This window comes from Carya illinoinensis, chromosome 10 (genome assembly GCF_018687715.1).
Source record: "Carya illinoinensis cultivar Pawnee chromosome 10, C.illinoinensisPawnee_v1, whole genome shotgun sequence".
In the NCBI taxonomy this organism is placed as follows: Eukaryota; Viridiplantae; Streptophyta; class Magnoliopsida; order Fagales; family Juglandaceae; genus Carya; species Carya illinoinensis.
Genome location: NC_056761.1, coordinates 952,516 through 975,940, shown reverse-complemented (window position 1 = coordinate 975,940; position 23,425 = coordinate 952,516). Strand labels below are relative to the sequence as shown.

General features: G+C 38.3%; 4 protein-coding genes across 6 annotated transcripts; 3 read left to right on the top strand and 1 right to left on the bottom strand.

The window, feature by feature from the left end:
* The first annotated feature begins 1,070 nt into the window (after positions 1–1,070).
* Positions 1,071–3,315, top strand: LOC122279481. Its single transcript, XM_043090161.1, has 5 exons — positions 1,071–1,527; positions 1,690–1,828; positions 1,949–2,229; positions 2,603–3,109; positions 3,257–3,315. Exons 1-5 carry the CDS (start codon positions 1,071–1,073, stop codon positions 3,313–3,315), a joined length of 1,443 nt encoding a protein of 480 aa, XP_042946095.1.
* Positions 3,316–3,713: 398 nt separating this feature from the next.
* On the bottom strand, positions 3,714–8,663 carry LOC122278075 (protein ABSCISIC ACID-INSENSITIVE 5-like). Of its 3 annotated transcripts, none has more exons than XM_043088158.1 (6): positions 8,301–8,663; positions 5,285–6,657; positions 4,981–5,064; positions 4,845–4,874; positions 4,266–4,386; positions 3,714–4,122 (listed from the first exon to the last, which is right to left on the bottom strand). In XM_043088158.1, the coding sequence occupies exons 2-5, from the start codon at positions 6,416–6,418 to the stop codon at positions 4,291–4,293; spliced, it is 1,344 nt and encodes a 447-aa protein (XP_042944092.1). In that variant the 5' UTR covers positions 6,419–6,657; positions 8,301–8,663; the 3' UTR covers positions 3,714–4,122; positions 4,266–4,290. The 3 variants fall into 3 exon arrangements, with proteins under 3 accessions (XP_042944092.1, XP_042944093.1, XP_042944094.1); XM_043088159.1 differs by having other exon boundaries at positions 5,285–6,527; XM_043088160.1 differs by having other exon boundaries at positions 4,981–5,052; positions 8,301–8,659.
* A 4,958-nt stretch (positions 8,664–13,621) lies between these two features.
* Positions 13,622–14,686, top strand: LOC122278077 (germin-like protein subfamily 3 member 2). The gene has a single exon (XM_043088161.1). It carries the CDS (start codon positions 13,747–13,749, stop codon positions 14,419–14,421), a length of 675 nt encoding a protein of 224 aa, XP_042944095.1. The 5' UTR covers positions 13,622–13,746; the 3' UTR covers positions 14,422–14,686.
* Positions 14,687–17,428: 2,742 nt separating this feature from the next.
* Positions 17,429–19,160, top strand: LOC122278917 (CEN-like protein 2). The gene is made up of 4 exons (XM_043089125.1): positions 17,429–17,857; positions 17,986–18,047; positions 18,583–18,623; positions 18,731–19,160. The coding sequence occupies exons 1-4, from the start codon at positions 17,660–17,662 to the stop codon at positions 18,949–18,951; spliced, it is 522 nt and encodes a 173-aa protein (XP_042945059.1). The 5' UTR covers positions 17,429–17,659; the 3' UTR covers positions 18,952–19,160.
* The last annotated feature ends 4,265 nt before the right edge of the window (positions 19,161–23,425 follow it).

Here is a 23,425-nt window from a genome sequence, read left to right as displayed (position 1 = left end):
GGATGATGATGACCTCTCAGCCTCCAAGTTGGAACTTATAACTTGGATGGATAGAGAGGATACTAGGCTTGCTCATATGGCCAAGAAGAGATGGCTGAAAGATGGAGACCAAAATTCTAAGTTCTTTCATGCTTATTTGAAGGCCAAATAGTATAAAAGAGTTCAAAAGATGCGTTTGTCAGATGGTACTGTCTTACAATTCCCTTTTGACATTCATAAAGTAGCAGTTGATTATTTTCAGAAGTTCTTGGGCCAGAGTAGTTCTCGTGGTCTGCTGAACTTGACTGACTTGGTCTCCCCGGTTATTTCTATCTAGGATAACTTGGCTATTGGTAGAGCTCCTTCCATAGAAGAAGTAAACGATGCTCTTTTCTCTATCCCCATTGATAGTAGTCCTAGGCCAGATGGTTTTGTTTCCAATTTTTTCAGAATTTGTTGGGATTTGGTTAAAGATGACCTTCTTTCAGGCATTGTTGGCTTTTTTCATAGCCACATATTCCCTAAATACTTCACCGCTTCTTACATTGTTTTGATTCCTAAGGTAGACAAGCCTTCTGGCTTTGATAACTTTCGGCCTATTAGCCTTTACTTAATGGTTTATAAGATCTACTCTAAAATTATTATGGCTTGCATGACTAGTTTTCTTCCTAAAATGATCTCGCAGGAACAATGGGCCTTTATCCCAGGCCGCAGTATATTTGAGAATATTAGCTTAACTCAGGAAATAGTCCATTCTATCCATAGGAAGTCCATTGAACTTGACATGTCTAAGGCTTATGATCAAGTGGATTGAAATTTCCTACTACATGTTTTGTCCAAATTTGGGTTCTCATATGATGTTTGTGACCTGCTGTTCTTGTATATCTTTACCGTGGTACTCGATCATGATAAATGGGACTCCTATGAGATTCTTTAAAGGAGAGCGGGGTCTAAGGTAAGGTGACCCATTATCTCCTTACCTATTCATTGTAATGTAAGAGGTGCTCTCTCGTCTCATCAAGAAATCCTTCGATGAAGGTAAAATTGATCAATTTGCTCAAGCCAGAGGGACCCCCCTTATCTCCCACCTTATGTATGCTGATGATATATTTATCTTTGCTAATGGTGGGAAGAGAACTATGAAAGGTTTGATGGAGGCTTTGTACAAATATGAGGCCTGGACTGGTCAAGTGCTTAATAAAGAGAAAAGTCCTATCTTCTTCTCTAAGAGAATTTTGGTCCCCAGGAAACACTCCCTCCTCTACTTTACTGGGTTTACTGATGGCTCTTTTCCTTTCAAGTACCTGGGGGTGCCAATAGTGGACGGTAGGCTAAAGGCTTGTGATTTTGGTGAACTGTTGGGAAAACTGACTAATAAGATTGCAGGCTGGAAAATGAAAATCCTCTCTGTTAGTAGTAGAACTATTCTTTTGCGCCATGTCTTATCTAGTATGGCCACCCATCTTCTTGTAGTTTTAGATGTACCCAAAGTAGTGATTCTAAGCTTGAATAAGCTCCTAAGCTCCTTCTTTTGGGGTGACTCTAGAGGTAAGAGGCGTAGGAAATGGACTTCCTGGAAGCATATCTGTACACCCATAGATGAAGGTGGATTGGGAATTAGGGACTTTGGGGATGTTCAGAAAGCTTTACACATGAAACTTGCTTAGAATCTTATCAAGGGTAACTCACTTTGGGCAAACTTCTTCATAGGTAAATATGTTAAAGGAAATCGTTTATCCCTCCTGGAGCCTACAAAAGGGACCCACTTATGGAAATCAATTGTTCGAAGTATCTCGAAGGTGATAAATAGTTCCAAATGGATTGTGAAAGAGGGCAATATTTTTTTCTGGTATGACAATTGGGATGAGGGAGGTCCTCTTAATGGTCAATTTCCTGTGTCTACTCACCCTTTGATTAAGATAAATGAGTGTCGCATTGAGAATTGGTAAGATATCTCCCTCCTGAACAGCTTAGTGGGCCATCAGAAAGCCAAGGATCTGTATGACTTTTTGGCTAGTCGGAAGGAGGGTCAAGATGTGCTCGTCTGGCTGAAAGACAAGGAAGACAATTTTACTACTAAGAGCGCTTGGGATTGTATCAGGGTCAGAACGCCTCCTTTACCTAGGCCTCAGTGGATATGGAATACTAATCTACCTAAAAAGATTTCTCTCATAATGTGGAAGGCTGTTAATAATTGCCTCAGTGTTGATGAAAATGTTAAGATGGTGGGTGTCCCTATGGGTTCCAAGTGTAATTGTTGTCAAAATGGACATATTGAGGACCTGAATCATGTGCTCTGAACGGGAGATTTCGCTAGACACATTTGGCGCCTAGCGGCCATTCATTTACGGGTTCATATGGCCTCCTTCCATACTTGGAAGGAATAAACGAATTCTTGGTTTCGCCGTACTGGTAGGTCTTTACAGGTTAGAATCATTTTTGGCCTTCTTTCGTCTATTATCACTTGGAAACTTTGGGAGAGGCGCTGTAAAGCCCAGTATGAGGATAAGGTCCATACGGCAGAGTTGGCCTAGCAAGCTATTAAATTATGGCTCTGTCGCATCATGGACCAGATAATGAAAGTGCTTTCTATTTCCACCCAGGATATTGATATTCTGAATAGACTGGATATTCCAGTCTTGTCCCCTAAGCCTAAGAGGGTTCGGGTGGTTAGATGGCATCGGCCTCAACAGGGATGGGTCAAACTCAATACTAATGGTAGCAGTTTCGAGGAATCTAGGCATTTTTGGTGTTGGGGGTGTTATTCGAGATGATAATGGCAAGTTACTCTTGGCTTACTCTGTTCCCCTGGGCCTGGGTACTAATAATTTTGCAGAAATTGGTAGCTTATTGGAAGGCGTTCGAAGGTGTCACGCTCTTGGATTCTATCGTGTTCAAATAGAGACTAATTCTCAATTGGTGATTAATTGGATTACTAAGGACAGTTGTCCTATCTGGTATCTAGAAGATTTCTGGGATGAATTACAGGATTACCTTAATAGCCTAGAGTATACTGTGAATCATATTTATCGCGAAGGAAATGTTGTAGCTGATTTTCTAGCTAAGTGTGGGGTTGAGGGTTTGAACTCCTACTGGTCTGATATCCATACTTTGCCTAGCCCATTGAGGGGTCTCCTACTTTGCCTAGCCCATTGAGGGGTCTCCTTCGCATGGACAGACTGGGTATACCTTATCTAAGGGTCTCGTAAGGTTTTCCTTTTGGTATGTTCTTGTACATGTTTCTTTTTCCTTTTGATATGTGTGAGCTGTTTTGCAGGTTGGCTTCTTTTGGTTGTTTTCCTTTTGGTCTTGTCTGTTGTTGGGTTCTCTGGTTAGGTTTTGGTTTTTTGATTCCTGGGTTTTGGTCTTTATACTTACTTGTAACCCCTAGATATCAAGTTGCAACCACGGTTTTCTTCCGTCATAGGTGAGGGTTATTAATAAAATTGGGAATAGATCACTCCTAGATAGGTGACCTCGACTCTTTCTTTAAACAATAAAAAAAAAATGAGAAAATATGAGATCACTTCTCAATCTAAACGTGAGTTAACTTTCACAATATGATTTCTTGCTACCTACAATAAATAAATAAATATATATATATACACACACACGAGATTCTCTACGAGATTTTTAATTGTTTTTAAAAATTAACATAATTTTTTTTTTGTTCACAAATGTTATTCATCAACTATCCAGCCTGCTTATAATAATATAGATTCAAGGATGGAACATGTAGAAATACCCAAGCAGGTCAACATTTATAGATCTCTACCATCGATCCTGGACATAAAAACAAGAGCAGCTAGCTAGCGGTATAGTTAAGGTAGCAAGAGCTAGCTATAAAAGCCATGCATGCAGGCACTCATTGTCTGCTAGCTATAAGCTAGGGCATTAGCATGACGAAGTACGTGCAGCTATCTAGCTTTTGATACACACACATATAGCTAGCGATCATTCATATATAGAGTCTCAATCATAAGCTAATCCTATGTCATGCACTTCACTCTCATGCAGTTACGATCGATCCGGTTTCTTCGCAATTGGACATTAATCGAATTTCTTCTCATTACCGACTTCTTCATACATCAGTTTAGCTTCTCTTTTTTGGGTCTGACCTTTGCTGGTTTCGTTCCTCATACACTGCATGCAGAAAGGTAATTCTTTTAATCATATATATGCATATATGATTGCATGTACTGTTATATATTGGATCGAGAAGAAGAGAGATTGCACAATGCTGCAACTCAAAGCACATACATGACCATAGATAGGATTGTAGTTACCATTAATTAGTCGATCTGTAGTACTTCACAATGGGCAACTTAGGTTCCTCCTCAACACCCTCAGTCTCTCTTTATCTTTTTGAGCCTTGGTTTGAACTTTGGTTTTCATTTCTTCACAGTACTGACAGCGAGACAAGGATTTTAGAACAGAACATGTAAATAATTTACACATGTTAGGTAGTAGATCAGAACAAATCCACATCTGCAAAATATTGCATACTTCAAGCACATGGCCATCAGTTTAATTATATAAAGGGACCCAAACACAATTCTTTTGCAAAGAAACTAGACGGCTAATTAAGCAAAACAGGTGGGCTGGATTCAGCACAAAATGCAGACTATGGGTTAATCGAAAAGCATAAAATGATTTACACCCGCACACACATTAATGATATTAAAAGAAAGAGTAATGCTACATACATTCATTTTTGCATATTTTTTGCACACTCCATTGATATGATTGACTGGATTAATTTTTTTTTAATACACAACCAATCATATCACTGGAATGCACAAAGTAGTCCGCAAAAATGACTGCACATAGAATTTTCCTAAAAGAAATTATTATACTGTAGTTACCTGTTGCTTTCTTTTCCGGTCAATCTCTGCCTGTTTGGGGAAGAGAAATAAATGCAAGATTTCTAATATCAGTAATTTCATTGTGAATGAGAACATCTTATTTAAAAGATCAAACGTTCCAGGAACGTGTTATTACCAGAGCCTGTTTAAGGTGGGCGTTCTCTTCTCTTAACTGGTTCAATTCTGCTTCTAGCTCAACTGTGTATGCCTGTGAAGTAAACTAAATTTGGATTGGACAATAGAATTATAATAATTATATAAGAGAGATTTATCTTAATCTTAGTAACCAACCAGGCCTGGTTGAGAATTACCCAAGTTGATCAATTCTGCAACCAAAATATCGCAGGCGCGCCTGAGAAATTGTCTAGAACAAGCTGGCTAAGCCAATAGCTAGTTCTGATCAAATCAAGACTTTAACTTCTTGTGAGAAAATGTATTACCTGTTTCCTAGCTCTCGACCTCGCCGCCGACTCCCTATTCTTGATCATCCTTCTCTGTCTCCTCTCCACCACCTTTTCCACCGGACCATCTATAATCCTCTTCCTTCCCCTTAGCCCTCCCATGTCCAATCCAAATTGATTCCCCGAGTTATCGACCGGAGCTGTGCACAACCCATCAGAAGAAACCGGACTCACCGGCGCCACTACCATAGCCGACGGCGCACCGTATCCGCCTCCACCATTCACTACTCTCCCACCATAATAAACCGGTGGCGGCTGAGGAGGCTGCGGGTACCCACCACTCCTCTTGCCATTTCCAGCATACCCTGACGATTCTCCAATAGCCCCGCCGCCCTTTGGCATTGTTTGGTAAGTAGGAACACTAGCACCAGCACTTACACCACCAGCACCACCTCCGGCACTAACACAACCAGCAGCACCGCCGAATCCAGCTATGGACCTATTTACAAAACTCGGACCCTCTGTGGGATTGTTATTTTGGTACACCCCATACTTCTGCAGGGGCTGTGGTTGAGAGACAGGCAATGCACACGGTTCCCTTACTACCCCTGCCTTCACCAGAAAGTCCTCCAAGGTCATCTCTCCGAAAGTGGGCCGGCGCGGGGCGGACTCGGGATTATGAACGTTATCACCATTATCGTTGCTGCTGTTATTATTCTGATGCGTTCCTTGCTGCCCTTTGTGGATTTCAGACCAAACTTCTTCCACTGTTTTCCTACAAAGCGGTGCGGGAAGGGTGAGCGAACCTTGCCGTGGCAAGCTTGGCTGCTTTGATATTCCCTTCTCAGTATGCGCATCGATCAGAGACAACTGGGCATGGCTGCTCATATTATTGACGGCATTGTTGGTGGCGGTAGTGGTAATTGTGGCGGTGGAGTTGACGGCTTGGTTCTCTTCCGCGGTCCAAATGCTGGCAAGGAACTCGTCCATGTTCATAGACCCAAAATTCTTGCCGCTCCCGCAGAGCGTGTGCTGGAACTCGTCGAGAGTGAGAGAGTAGATGGAGGATTGTCTTCCGAGCGATGAGAAGGGGTTGCTCTTGGGCTGTTGATCGGCCGTTAACGACGACTCGACGTCGCCTTGGGAGATCATTTCGGACTCCGTGGTCACCATCTTTGTCACGCACGCAGAAAAGATGTTGCCGCTGAAGATGGCGATTAACTACATGCACCTACGCTTTGGAGGTACAAAAGAAGATTTAAAGCTGAAGCCAAGTCGGTGTCTGCGTTCGGAGTTTGAGCTCTAGTCAGTGTTACGTAGAAAGAGACAGTATTTTGCGGGATAGACAAGAAGATATGACATCAACTAAGCTGATTCAACAGAAGTACTGGTGATCCCGTCTCTCCATTTTACTGTAATTAGTACAAAATATCTACTCAGTACAAAGAATTTACAACAAACTATGTACTGATCACGACATATCTTATACAATAAAATAAAATAAAAACAATCCCAGAGAGAAAACCTCAAAACACATAGGAATATGAAGGTAACTAAGTAGTACTAACAAGATCTACTCACAAAAAGAAAAGAAAAAGAAAAAAGTAATACATGATCTAACGAAGCCAAACGACAGCCACAGATTAAAAAAAAAAAATAGAACATAAAAGCATACAGCTTAAACTACACGTTTCGTGCATGCAATGGACATAGACAAAATCCAACTCAACCTGCAAGTAACAGATACAATAAAGGAAGTTCCTTTTTAATTATTTTATTTTTTATGGTGCTAGCTAGAGCACAAGAGACCTTCATGAATGGTAATTAAAGCAATAAAAACCAGGGGCCGTTTCCCATGGGAATTCTGACACAACTTAAGGAGCACCATATCCACATTCACATGGTGAAAAAACGACGTCGGAAACTTTACTCTAAGGAGAAAAGGATAGATTGGAATAGACTACTGAGAATTTGACGTGCCCATTGATCAGAGAGGTCCAATATTTCATGGACACACTGCGACAAATCCTCTCTTAATTTGTAATTAAACTATTTCCTAAATAGGAATATTGTCAGCTGGGTCGGAAAGAAAAAGAGAGAGGAATGTTTCTTCTTTTGTAATGGCAGTACTTACTTAATTAGTGATAAAGCCATTAATATATACAACATAACATAATCAAGAATATATATATATATATATATATATATATATAAAGAGAATGAATTGGATGCTGCATAGAAGTCCTGATAAATGAACACGCAAGCTGTAAGCTAACTACTGGCCGACACTCCTATATAGAGTTGCTTGGATGAAAGGAAAAAGAATCTTTCCAATTTAATTATGGCACTTAATTTAGTGTCAAACCCATTTTATATATAGAAAAATATAATTATAAATATAATTATGTATTAATTTGTGTACCAATATGATATGATTGATTAAAAAATAAATTTTATTAAAAATAATATTAATTTAAATTTTAAATATAAATAAATCAGTATTAATATACAGATTAGTACGTGACTAATCTTGTATATAGTAAAACTCTTTTATATATATAATGTACAAGAATCGAGAAAGATAGACTAATAAAGATATTGACTTGAGAAGAAACGAAAGCACTTGAGCCACCTACTCCCAAATCCCAGCTAATTCTTTTCTAACATTGATCAGAAGTTCAAACAGTACTTCAAAGCTGTTGCATTAAAAGAAAATTAATAATCTTTCTTCTTTGAGAAAAAGGAAATAAATTAATACTAAGACATTATCTATATATATATATATATCGGTCGTGAATGCACTGACATTAAAATAAAATAAAAATGGGAAAAAAGGCCTTCTGAGTACCCAGATCTCATATCCAGCAAATAAAACCAGAACAATATATCAAAGAAAAAGAGATTCATATATATAAACTACAAACTCGAATTAAACTAGTGTTTAGACACACACAAATGACAGAGAGAGTATCCAGGAAAAACAAATTATGACAAAAAGATCATTTGCTCGATGATAGTATTACTAATTCATGACAGTCGAGAAAGAGAGACATACAAAAAACATATCTGATGATTGACTTCAAAATCAGATATGCTCCTGATCTGGTTTAATATTGGTGCACGTTGGCCGACAGAGCTAAGAAGATCGATCTAGCGAGCGAGCTAGCCATATATATGTTTTTTTTTTTTTTTTGGTTCTCTTCTGGCTTGTAATATAGAAAAAGTGCAACTCAATTAGAGGGCTTAAAGTTTAAAGATCAATTATATGGAGAGAGAGATCAGAGAGAGCGAGAGAGAGGGGTATTAGCTAGGGTTTTGTTTGAATATTAATGGTGTGCATGCTAGCTAGTCATGAATGCAGCAAGTACATAGTTTTGTTGTAAGTTGTATAAGGTGGCCGCAGTGCAGATCGGACAGAATCAGGAATTAGCTCTCTTTAAGTTCCCGGCATAGTGTGGGGCACCACAACTTATTTAAAGTCAATATTAAGCCAGCTCTGCTCAATAGGAATTCCAAGGGTGGCAGTCGGAAGTCGCGCCACGTATTGGCCAGGTGTCTTATGCTGCCCTATCTATTTCCCACCCTCCCTTGTAAATCTCGAGTGTATTTCACTCATACCCCATTTTGGTGACTCCATTTTCCACCGGACCCACTCCAAGTCTTCATCGATATTTTGATGATCTCTCTCCATCTCTCTTGTCCTCTTCTTACCGCTACCGACGGATGATATACTTTTATCAACTGTTTTAATATAGTTATTTAATTTTTAATTGTAGTCATCCGATAATAATATTTAGAAATCCTTTGACAGGTCGACGCTTTGTGATTCAAAATAATGTAGGAAAACCCAATCAAATCCTTAATTGGATAACACAAAGATGACTGACACGCCCAAGTGCTCGAAACCCAAATCCGAACAGTGCTGATATGTTGAAATCAACTCAAGTGTGCTCACCATCACCCACTTGTTAGGCCACCCACCCTCTCCCAAGCCAGAAATTGTTACACCGATTGAAAGCTTCCTCTTGATCAAGAAATGTGGGTATTTTGTCCCCCATGCTTCTCCTATAAAAAGAGATGAGTTGTGAAGATAATATTATCCTCACTACGGTGAGAGATCAAGGCAGAGGGCTGGGCGAAATTTGAGTTCTGGGGAAACCCAGAATGAAGTGCCATTTGAGAGATAGAGAGATTGTTTATGAGTATTTGTAATTTTGTACAAACATATTGAAAATATTAAATTTCCGCTTCAGTAGACGTAGGCAGATTGCCGAATCACTTAAATATTGTCTCCCTATCATCTTGTGTGATTTTTGGACAGGCCGGAGGCACAACAAATGATATCAGAGCACTGGTTTAAGCTGTCCGAAAATTCAAGTTGTTCAAAATCAATTTTTGACAACTCCAGGGTGTTCCTTGCGTCGAGGCGAATCCGTTGCCGCAAACGGAATCGAAAACGGAGGTCGGACGAACCCACACGCGCCACTAGAAGGTCGGCGCGTGTCTCTGCTGTAACCCACGCGCCCCCATGCGCATCGGAGGTTGAAGACGAGTGGTCCACACGAGCTCCAGAGGAAGAAGACGCGTGACGGACAAGCGCCTCACGCGCACACAGCTACTGTAGCGCGTGTCGTCCACGCGCCCCCAGACGCCCTACCCGGGCGCGTGCATCCCACGCGCCAGATAGATCTGAACCGTCCTTTTTTCAGATCTTTTTTGGGCTAGATCTAAGTCATTCGGAGTCCGATTTCAACGATCAATTAGTGCTTTTCAACTATTTGGATCATTTCGGACTCATCCGTACGGTTGGAATGTGGAGATTCACCATCGGTACTGTCGATCTGAATTGTCGATGTGTTGTAGATCATTGTGGGCTAGATCTACGCCAGTTGGAGTCTAATTGAGATGATCAAATGGTGATGTCAAACTATTTGGATCATTCCGGACTCATCGGTACGGTAGAAATGTTGAGATTCACCATCGGTACTTTCGATCTGAACCATTCATAGTTGCAGATCAATTGTGGGCTTGATCATAGCTAGTCGGAGTCATGATGGACTCAATTGTTTTGGGCTTGATTGCAGCCAGTTGGAGTCATGATGGACTCATTTGTTTTGGGCTTGATCGCAGCCAATTGGAGTCGGGCTAGACTCATTGGTTTTGGGGCTTGATTTAAGCCAATTGGGATCATGAAGTTTGAGGAGCAAACTTCTGATCATTGGACGATGCTGATTAACTTGTTATATCAGCAGATTTTGATAGTAAGACAACTCATGGAGCATAATGTTATTAAGAGGAGAACCGTATCGGACCTCATTGTGGCTTTCTTTGAAAAGCCTGTTGGAAATAACAAAATGCTGATGAAAAAATTGTTCAACTTTAGAAAAGGCAAAATGTACTATTGTTGCCCAATAGCATTTGACGTTGTGGTCAAAAGGTTGGGAGGTCATGAGAATGACTATGAGTAATTCTGCAAAAAAGTCGAAGTTGAAGTTTCTCAATGTAAGAGATCTTATCCTAGATGAGGAGGTGCGCAGAAGAGATTCTGGCAAGATCTCGAGTTGTTGGTCCTGAATGTTGATAGTAAGGACAGAGGCAAGTCAAGATCTGGACAACAGATGACTCGCTATAAATTGTGGCAAGACAGGCCACAAGAGACTGCTAAAATCAGGAGAAAATTATGAATGATGCTGTGAATATGATGACTGAAGAAATGCATGGCGTTGCATTTCTTGCAGTGCACAATGCTGTTAAAGACAGCTTGAAGACAACAGTCATTCAGTAGTATTTTCTCAGAAAGATATGGAAGGTCACGAATGATTCATTTGCCTTGGCTTGTGGTAATAGTCGTGTGAATTAGATAAGGACATGAAGAAATCTCCCTAGACCACAACATGAAGCAAATGTGTGAGAGATGAGAACAAAACGTCAGATGTTCCATGGATATCTACACCTAAAGTTGATGATCACATGGCTGCCAAGACAATCAGACTTCCATGGTGGTTACTACCTTAAACTATATCCTGCTGAATGAAGGTAGTGAACTACGGTATGAAGAAAAATCTTGCAAGAAGGAAGATTATGCAAGTCGGAGATTGCACACAAGATGGACACATGCGATTGAAGACAGCAGCAGGATGATGAGTCAGTCAAGTCAGAGATGGAGACCTCAGCAACAGGTTCTCGGATATGTGTCAAGGTCCGTGCAAGACCATTGATTCCTAGTGCAGTAGGAGATGTGTTGCCCTGTATGTATGTGTTGATTAAGGGCACTGTACGTGATGAACTAAAGTTATGCATCACTTTAGTTAGTCTTCTAACTTGAAGACATGAGCTGTAAACTTGTGTAGATGATAAGGGATCACGTTGGAGATAGAGCTCGGCATGTTGAGAACCAGTCTCCAAGTTGGAGATTGGTGTGATCGTAGGATTATGGAGCCTGGTTTGAAAGCTGTAAAGGCACCAGGTAGATTGTTCACTCGGTTGTGGCTCGAGTGAAACTCAGTTTGCTTAAGGTGTACATGAGTGCGGACTCATGGACTCAAGCAAAAGAAGAATCCTAGAGAGTTGAGATTGTGCAGTGAAACACTTGTAAATCTCCTCTGAAGAAAATCCCTTGCAAGCTCCGTGGATGTAGATGATGCTAATGCATTTGAAGATGCATTTGGAGAAGCATCAGGATATCCATTTGAAAACGTACCTGCAGATGCATTTGATAGCGGAAATCTCTCATGGCTAACAAGCATTCCAATGAATCAGTTTGCAAGCAGCCTCGTATGGCACACTTGGGTGGAGGGGGTGATTGTTGAAATCAACCCAAGTGTGCTCACCCACCACCACCCACTTGTTAGGCCACCCACCCTCTCCCAAGTCAGAAATTGCTGCACCGATTGAAGGCTTCCTCTTGGTCAAGAAATGTGGGTATTTTGTCCCCCATGGTTCTCCTATAAAAGGAGATGAGTTGTGAAGATAATATTATCCTCACTGCGGTGAGAGATCAAGGCAGAGGGCTGGGCGAAATTTGAGTTTTGGGGAAACCCAGAATGGAGTGCCATTTGAGAGATAGAGAGATTGTTCATAAGTGTTTGTAATTTTGTACAAACATATTGAAAATATTGAATTTCCGCTTCAGTGGACGTAGGCAGATTGCCGAACCACTTAAATATTGTCTCCTTATTATCTTGTATGATTTTTAGACAGGCCGGAGGCACAACATGATCATGGGTTGTCATGAGTTGCTTACTCCTAGCCGGATGGCCAGATCCCACACTTGGGCATCCTAGGCATGCATTTTGACTCAACGCTGCTTCACGTACGTACGTGTAGAAAACTTCCTGACCAGGCTTGATTAATGTTATTACTTGAAATTTAAGCATGCAAAAAGTATACAAAACATGTGACCGATCGAAAACATGAGCACACTTCACTTTTATTTTTTGTACGTTTGTCCCATGTTTTACAAACCCCAGACATGACCATGCATGCATCCGGTATATATATATCCAAAAATCATCACACGCACCACCAAAACCAGGTTGAATTAATCATATCTCCTTCACTCCCAAGCAAAGGCCGGTAGCCCCAAAGTCCATATATATATTAGCAAGATTTTTCATGAAATTAATATTTGATCGGATGTAAATTAAACAGCAGTACTGATCACCTTTGGTGACGTGGAAGCTGACATTGATCGAGAACCAGCTATGATCATATATATTTCTAATTATATATGGTTGTTAGGAACATGGTCCAACATGGCGTGAATGTCCCACTAATTTAGTAATTACAGTTTTCCATAATGATCAATAAGTTATAAGGGATTCGTATTGGCAGAGGCGATTATATAATTACTAGGACCCAAATTACATAATTGTGTTGTATGCACGTACCACTAATATAATGTGCCATGATTAATGGTGGGATTTTAAAGAATCCTTAAAATCAACATCAATTAATTGGAAAGGAATTATATATATGAAAGATACATATATATAATATACTTGCAATCATTAGAGGAGATCAAGACTAAGAGCATCGTATTCTCGTATACTACTTCCAAAATTCTATCTTGAATGCGTATGCATGAGTGAGGACTTTTAGCAACACATTTATATAATGGCCCATAATCAATCTGGCAACACTTTAGTACACATGATGATATACATGATAAAAACATGCTATTAGTTGCAGACGTATATATATATATATATCGATAATCCGACTATATATGTCACTGTATTGATCGTACTTAATTAATAGCCTTACAGACAAATTGTATTTTGGTATTATACAATGCGAACTCATGATCCATGTAGACCCATTTATAGGAAATTTCCAACAATACTCTTACAACGCATGCAGTCCAAGGAGGAGCCTAGCTACTTAGGTGGAACTATTGTAAGGGCATTCAAGGTTATCTTATACCTCTATAAAACCCCATCTTAGATCCTTAAACCCACACTTATAATCCGATCGATCAATCAAAGAAGTTGCATAAGAAAATGCCTCCCATGATGTCCACTTTCTTTCCTCCATTAATCTTGATCTCCCTTCATTGCTTCACAACTTCTGCCTCAGACCCCGACCCGGTTCAAGATTTTTGCATACCAGACCCAAAATACGGTTCCATTAGAGCCGCTGATCACCTTACTATTCTACCATGCAAGAATTCATCCGACGCCACCCCCGATGACTTTGTGTTTTCAGGCATGAAGAGTGCCGGCAACTTCTCAGAAACAGGCCTCGCTGCCATACCTGTAAACCCAATCATCTTTCCTGGCATCAACACTCTAGGCATGTCATTTATACGAGCTGACCTTAAAGCGGCTGGGATCAATCCACCACATTTCCACCCCAGAGCCACCGAGATTTCGTACGTGGTGCAAGGAAGCGTTTATTCAGGCTTTGTGGATTCCAGTAACAGGATTTTTGCCAGAACAATAGAGGAAGGGGAGGTCATGGTTTTCCCCAGAGGCCTGGTGCACTTCCAAATGAATGTGGGTGATAAGCCGGCAACCATATTTGGTTGTTTCAATAGCCAGAATCCCGGGTCGCAAAAAATTCCAGCTGCCATTTTTGGATCTGGGATCGATGAGATGCTCTTGGAGAAAGCTTTTGGATTGAACCCTCAGCAAATTGGAATGATGAGGAGAAGGTTTGGTCCAAGAGTGAAGTAGATATATGGTGAAAAGAATGGTATTCTGGTCAAAGTAATTTTCAGAATTAATTCTGGAGGGGAATTTGCATAAGGTGTGTTTCGGAATTATATATTGGCTGTTCTTAATTAATTTGGTGTCTGCTGTTTGGTCACTTCATAAATTATCTCACGTGTTTGTTTCTTTTCTTTTTTTCCTTTTATTATTTCAGTATTTTTTAATATTTGCGACCATGTCAAAAGCTCTGATACTATCTCTCTATTATTTAAAAATATCAGAAATATTCTTTCCATCCAAACAGAATCTTGTGTCCAAGCTTTCCATAAATAATTAAAAGACAAAAAGTAGGAGGACGGATCGAGCCTTTGGTTATCTCATCAATGTTATTTACGAAAACAAATTCACTACTCCAGAAAGGTGGCATGGAGAAGATCATTTTCTGCAAAGCAAAATACACGCACCGGCCTCAAGAGAACACTTTTTTCTTTATCGCTAATAAAAATAATTAATTACTAAACCAATACTGACAGGCTGCGAGGTAGTGAATAGCAAGTTAGCAACTTTGCACTCCCCATGATCAATTCATGTTCATTAGATCGATTGACAGAAGGATATTTGTTGCAAGAGAGAACCTTCAAATGGGATTTGGTCATGTAAAAGCTGGCTTTACACCACCTTGTCTTTTAAAAACAAATAAGACGCATCAGCCCCATATTCTTTTTAAAAGCAAATAAGACGCACATGACATTGATTAGTGCCCAAAATTAAATTAAATGAGTAATGTCATATACAAGTCTCAAATAATTCAATCTCTTTATTTAAAGTGATGTTACTTTTATAAATTATTTTACAAAAATATCCCTCATTTAAAACATAATTGTATTAAAGTTATAAAAAATAATTATAAGTTGAGTCTAACATTTAAACATCCAAATCTCAAATTATTAAATGCATCTCAATTCAAAACTTCCTTACACATGGAACTCACAACTTTTTTCAACTCAACACATTTTTATAAGTGAGACCCACAACCTTTTTCAAATTTTTATAAATAGTACTAAAATCATTTTAACATTCAAATATATTTAAACTCATTTTAAATGGATCTCACATAACTCTCTCTCCACCATTAACTCAACTCACTACCATTCAGAAATAATTCAGTTCAACTTAACTCGAGCCTAAAAGTATAAAATAACTCTTCATTTTTAGTATTCAAGAAAAAGGGAAGTACCAAGTATTTTATTTTTGTTTTTTTTTTTTTTTCAATAAAAGAGATGGTTCCTGGGCCTCCCGAGTTCCAGCCCATCCTGCCATTCATCTGTGTTAGATATTAGTCATCAGCCCAAATTGGGAGGAAAAACCTATTCGTAGGGCAATTATCCGGAAGCCCAAAAGTGATACTAGCATCTAATCATGAGTGGTACTCACGTTATTCACGGTTCAACAATGGAAAGAAAAGATTAATATATATGTAGCACATACACTCATTAATTTCTGGCAATAGTAGGAAAAAAAGATTATAATTTTTAATATACTTGAAGTTGAAAATATAAAAATAACAATACTTTGCTTTTGAAGTTTCACTGATAAGAGGATGATCAATCGAGAAGATCATCTCTTTTACCCTAAGATCAGAACAGTATCCAAAACTTATAAATCAATTTATTGCACATTGATTTCAGTTTAATATTGCATTTACATAGCTATGAAAGAACAAGAAAAAAAATTGCTAAAGAGAAATTATATTTGCGCGCAATTTTAAGATGTGCAAGTTTGCACATGACTCTCTTTAAAACAAGCACGGGATTTGCATATTTTAAAACTGTATATAAAATTAATCAATACTAAAATAAGATGCCACCAGCTCTTCAGTGCGCATATTAATTCGTTTTGCTTTGGGTTATCTAATTATGATCTGCTCTTCCAGAATATTGTTTTGGAGTACTAATAGCTTAATTACTGCAGTTCTGACTACTGTCCTAGAATCTAAGATTCTTAGTCTTTACTCTAATTGGAAACTCAACAATGCTAAACTTACCGTAATGGTATTAGGGAAAAAAAAAAAAAACCCGACAAACGGTGGTGAGGGAGGAAGAAAGAAAAGGAAAAGCAAAGACTAAAGAAATAACTAAGCAAGGGGAATGAAACATGGTGCGTGGTGCAGTGAGAAATGTCACGTGAGGTCCAGCTTTGGATATACAGAAAAAGCACTCGGGCTGCTACTTATAGCAAATCCACCTTCTTCCCTCTAAACAGTGTTGGAACTGAATCTGATCTTCTGCTCTGAAATGACATCCGAGCACTAGCACTTATCGTCTTCGGGGCATTTGATCTGGTGGAGTTCCTTTATGCCCGAACCCCCTGAAAGAATCTTCCAAAATGGTCAATTTCTTTTGTGTATACATGTAATCTAGGAAAGTTCTGTTGCTTCCATTCAACAATTTCTCCCTTTGTATAACCTCAAATGTAAAAGATGGTTTTCCTTTAATGGCTATGTCTGTGAATGCTGTTCATTAATAATTCCTGCTTTATGTTTTGAAATTAATTAAAGAGTAGAATCCATGACAACTTGAAAAGCGATCGATCGAGGACCCACATGCAAAATAACACCAAGCCAGCTGGGTGGTGCTAAGGCAACACGAGACTATCATTCTTACGATGACTGCATATATATCATGAAGCCTCACTTCTTAGCTTGTTTATCCACTGCTAGCTAGTCGTTACACTTCGTATTAACTAATATCGAATAACTGCATATTATAAGTTGAAATATTAATGGTGATACATGACAGTACGTCATGTTAACATTTTTCGAATTATTTATATGTTGTTCTTGTGGCTTCACCCAAAAAACAAATCCACGTATTGAACGAAAACTCATTGGTTAGGAATATAGCCAATCAAGAACCAATTCCAAGGGACCCATTTTTAGAGAGAGGAGGGCCGGGTTTCGCATGCCAGTAGAGTTTATAGAAAAAAGCAAATTAAATTAACCACTCGATATACCACGAGGGAGGGGAAGAGGGGGAGAGAGAGAGAGAGAGAGAGAGAGAGAGTATCTAGCAATCTCTTTTAGAGAAATGCGTCCGTATATCTTTTGGTGTTTATTGGAGTTAAATTTGAAGTGATTTGCAGGATACTTCGAAGTACTATAAATATGGTGCTTCTTCTTCTATGCCCAATCACAAGTTCCTAAGGTATCTTATCCTATCAGCTCTTAGATCACTACTCTTGGATCCCTTTCTTCCCACTTTCAATGGCAAGAATGTCAGAACCTCTCGTTGTTGGGAGAGTCATAGGAGATGTGCTTGATGCTTTCATGCCAAGCATAAAAATGACTATCACTTACAACACCAAGCAAGTCTGCAACGGGCATGAGCTCTATCCTTCAACAGTAACCATCAAACCTAGGGTTGAGATTCAAGGAGGCGATATGAGATCTTTTTTCACTCTGGTATATTAATATTGGAATCCCCTCTCTTTTTCATTTGATCTCTTCTGTTATTGTTTCTTTATATATCTATCATGATCCAAATCCTCTAGATTTTATTTGCACCTTGCATATGTTCTCTTTTATTGCAGGTAATGACAGACCCAGATGTTCCCGGCCCTAGCGATCCTTATTTAAGGGAGCACCTGCACTGGTAACCCATAACCCTTGCCCAACCAAAAACAAATTGATTGCAAATAGAAATGATTATATTTCACATGGATGATTGTTTCAAGAAGTAGAGATGTTCTTTCGGTTATGTGATATTTGCGAATCAGGTCCGGGATATATAATTACCTTAATACGCAATTTGGAGCTGCTTGTAACTAGCTCTAGTACTAATCAAGAATTATCAGATGCTGTACTATCATATTAGAACATAATATACAGAAAACTGCAGATTGACTTTGTGGCACAAGTACACATATTTGTTTATGTATTATCTTTGTGTTCATCGTGTGTATGTGTGTGTGTGTATTAGCGTCGTGCGTTAACTGTTGTAACCTAGTATATATGCTCAATAATTAAGATTAATAATTTGAAAATTCGGAATTCGATCTGGAAAGAAAACTAATACGCATTGAAAGAGATCAAAGCGTTTGGAATTCACTCACACGCGTACAAATCTCAATATGCTAAAATAGGAGGGGGGGAGAGCTAGCTAACAGTTTGAATAACATAATCTGCAGGGTTGTCACAGACATTCCAGGCACAACAGATGCCACATTTGGTATGTTCATTTTCTTCCAAATGAAGAAACGAGAGTTTCATAGATAGTTACTGATCTATACTAGTTCCTCTTTTTTGTCCGTTTTGTATAATACATATTAATTACAGGAAGGGAAGTGGTGAGCTATGAGATTCCAAGGCCCAACATAGGGATCCACAGGTATGTGTTTGTTCTGTTCAAGCAGAAACGCAGGCAATCAGTAAATGTCCCACCTTCTTCAAGGGATCACTTCAGTACCCGAAGTTTCGCTGCGGAAAATGATCTCGACCTCCCAGTTGCTGCTGTTTACTTCAATGCACAGAGAGAAACAGCCGCAAGAAGACGTTAATTAATTAAGTGAAGCCCAAAAACTCCATGTCAGTGAATAAAGTACTGGAGTTCTCTCTATACCAAGGCTTTGTTTAAGTACCATAAGATCTTCATTTAAAACCCATTCGGTATGATTGAAAGAACTTGCAGAAAAAGATCGATCGCTCTCTGTCCGTGACGCTTCATTTGCTTTACAATTAAAAGCTTAAAAATTTGTGACCTACTAAATGTAATCGCCTCAACTTAATTAGTCTTGTATATATGTATGTACTTGATCAGAAAAACCAAATACTAGCGCCCCCTAGGGCTATCGTATTTTCAATAGGAGAATCATTCAGGCACGTGGCAGCGGGTTATACCAACGTCACAGTGTGCAAGTCTGTCCAAGTACCTTTTGTCTTTTGACTCGCTCCTGTTTTAGGCCAGGTTTTGGGTCCATTGAACAACACGAGTAGTTCGAGGCTGAGGAAAATTAAAGTGGACATCGGAATCACATCAAGCTTTCATTTCCCACCTTCCTGTTTTTTTTTTTTTCCCTGAATTTTACAGGTCGGATGCTGCGCGCAAATAGTTGTGTTTGGGGGACGTTTCTTGACAGCGCCATCCTTTAAAGTTTACCATATATGGGAATATAGTTAATTTCCATTCATAGGAAATATAAACTTTTCTGTAATGGTATATATACTCAAATTGGCTGGAAATGTTTCTCTCGGAATATGGATGCCCCATCACCAGTCGAACTGCAGTGGTTTGATTGATCAGCCATTCGCAGAGTAATTATAATGTATAGGACATCTTTGCAGCAATAATGTCAAATACCAGCACATTTAGTACTATTCATGCTTTATATATATATATATTAAATTTGTGCAGAAATAAATATAAAATGCATATGTATATATATTAGGATTCAGTTTTACTACGTATAAATAAAGTTACGTATTAATCTGTCTATTAATATTGGTTTCTTCATATTCAAAATTTAAATTAGTAATATTTTTAATAAAAATTACTTTTTAACAAATCACGTTAGATTGATGTATATATTAATGCATAATTACACTTATAATATAATTTTTATATTAGATGAGTTTTAGATTGGAATACGTAGACTATTATTAGTGCTTAATTTGCTCCGAATATTTGCATTTTTGCTGTCCTATTTATATATTATATTTAATTAGATATATAGGCTGTAAAAAATGTGTAGGGGCCCGAGGGAATAAGCAATGTCGACAGGCCAGATCATGAATTAACATATTATCATGAGTACTATTTTCTTTGACTATGTGTAAATTTGGTGTCAATTGATCTTGTACCGATTCCTTTTTCCAAATGCATGTTGAACAAAAAAACATGTTATAACTACTAGTACATGTGATGGAACCATATAAGTTTACAATATTAGGGAAGGTCGGTATTATATATATTGTATATCTACAATATTAAACACATACATGCATGATAGCGAGATTGTATCAGAGATTAAAAAAGGTCTGAGAAAATAGGTACAAATGAGCTAAAATTCTCAAAACACAACAAATTGAAAGATAAAAACACTACAAAAAAACTGTTCAGTTGTAGTCAATTATTTCCTGTCAAAATAATTCTGCTAAAATCAATATGTTTTCGTTATAAATAATCATTCTCATTACATATAATCTATCATAAATAGTACGTCATTTTTCTTGTTATGAAACCGAGAACCCCATGTAGGCGATGATGAAATGAAGGAACTTAAGATTCAAGCGAACCTCCTTGCAGAGACGAGCTGCAGATGGTTTTGCATCTATATTCTATGTGCTCTTTGTTTGCTAGCAAGGTAAAGGACAGGTACAGAAAGCAGGACAAACAATAAAAAAAATTTCTAATCATATATTTTTGGTTCTTGTTTTTTTTCTTCTTTTCTCGCGCTGTATGTAATATATGTGTGTTTGTGTGGTAAATGTGAATTTGATTAATAAGAATATCCCACGACGTTTGTTTTAGAGAGACAAATAATTCTTGATATGTACAAATATTAATATAACAGCTAGTATTTATATATGAGAGAGTGGCGAACCGGAGTTTGCATGGTGACTAGGTTTTGAAACATATCCAAATGGGGCTTGTACATCATGTGGTATTAGAACTATCGACTGCTAAACATGTAGGACTTGAGTCATGCTCGCTCATCAGTATACGAATGAGCTCCAGCAAATGGTGTGTTTCATCCTACAATTTTCATGGTTTGGTTTAGAGAGCAAGTCGGATCATGACAATGACAACATTGACAAGATCATGGCGCTAAGAGTTTATCGATCCCATCTTTGTTGTTTTTATTTTATTTTTTGGAAAAAGAGGGGGGGGGGGGGGGGCGGCGCGGTTCTTTATAGCGTCCCGGTTTACAACACGTGGTTCCAATGCTAAGAATTCAGACAGGGCAACCATTTCTCTCTCTGTTACTTTTTTTCTTTCTTTCTTTTCTTCCTCGAGTACTATCCTGCATTCTTTTGCTTTCTTGTACGTGTTCTTAATTCTCATCATGAAGAACTGAGACATGGCCAGTCATTCCTTCCAAGGGGCATCCTGAAGAGATCCATTTCCTGCTTACCAGAGAGCTGGTAGAGATCCGCGAATATATAAAAAAGAATGAAAGTACTCATGGAATCTGGGAGACAGTAAATGTACATTACATGACAGCACTCGTACCGTGTGGCTTTACACGGCGGGGATCAGAAGCGCCCTTGTCCTTCCGTTAATATATAGAGAAGTGGGATATGTAAATGTCTTACAATTACTTTAAAAAGAAAATTGAGTAAATTAATTTTTTAATAAGAAAAAAATTTTAGACATTAAAAGATCCTATACAAGGAATTCCGCGTAATGATGTGATACATTAGCCATGTGTCTCGTATATTTTTTTTGCTTTTTTTTTTTTCCTCCCCTCCCTTTTGCTCTCCCTTGCCCTTTTCCTGTGCCCCCTTCCAACGCTGTCCATGGTGGTTGAAGACCACATCATGGTGGGTAGAAGATGACGACGGTCTAAGTGGCACCACCTGCTTGAAACGCCGATAAGGATGTTGTAGCTTGATGTCGTTTTTTTCCTCCCCTCTCCTGTGTCCCCTCCTAGCGCCGGCCATGGTGGTCAATGGGCAGAAGACGCTGAAAATTCAAGCGGCACCACCAGTGTGGATCATTAGTAAGGAGGTTGCGACTAGATTTCGGGTGAATGGACTTGCAACTAGATTTCGGAGGAGGAGAAGGGTTGCGCTGCACTATGGGGGGGGGGCCTGGGTCTGGTCAGGGGAATGGCCGTTGGTGGTGGCCATCAATGAGCTGTGGCAGTGCTAGGTGCTGCTGAGGGGCGGGGGCGCACGGAGAAGAGGGGCTGGGCGCTGCTGAGGGGAGGGGGTGCATAGGAGAAAGAGGGAAGAGAAGGAAAGTGGGGAAAAGAGGGGCTAAAAAAAATGGACAAGTAACACATTGATATTGTACCATATCAGTATGTGGGATTCTTTTGGAGAATCTACTTGTATCTCTAGCGGCTTCCTTTTAATAATATATGTCACTATTTTTCAGAATGACTATATAAAACTTGTGCACTCTAAAATTATATATAGCATTACTTCTTAATGGACTATTTATGAACGATGAAGGCTACTCATCATTCCACATTACACACTTTATATATTTTAATATTATTTTATTTTTATTTTATTCTTATTAAATTAATTGAATTGCTCTACTTATCATCTATACATCAATTATTTATTATAGAAAAAATGAAAAAAAATAAAATAATATAATGTATAAAAATAATAAGCAAAATTATTCATTTAAGAACACTTGATGCCATTGTTCAAAAGATTTTGTGAGATAAATTGGGCCTAGCAGACCAAGTGACAGCCCAACATTTAAAATCAAGGTGCTAGTCCAAATTATTAAAAGTTGTAATTAAGCCCGTTTCAAAGCAAAGCTCCTAAGGGTATTGGCAATGGCCTAACTATTATTAAGTATATATTTAGAATTGCAGTGGAAAATATAGTTTATAACTTTAGGACTTATAGCTTGTAACTTAAATAACAAGCTTTACTATTAAAAAGACATTTACTGTTTAGTAACCATGTCTTTAAAGTACTTTTAAAGTTAATTATATTAATTTTTTTAAAATATACAGTTATTTGCAGGAACTTTTCGATAAAAGTCTCAATTTAGTACTTTTTTAAAAAGTAAATTTTTAGCTTTTTTAAATGATTAAAGTACTTCTTATAAATTTACCAAACATATTATTTTTTCTTTAAAAAAGTTTTCAAACAGTTAAAGCACATTTTAAGTTTCAAACTCAATCTCAAACAAGCTCTAAGTCTAAAATTTAACTAGAATCTCACATTTTGGTCATAATATTAATTTTTAGTTAAATAAGTCCACGTTGGACTAGTCATTTTAAATGTAAAATAATAATAAAATATTATATATTTTAATAAAATTTGATTAATTGTTTTTTATATTTT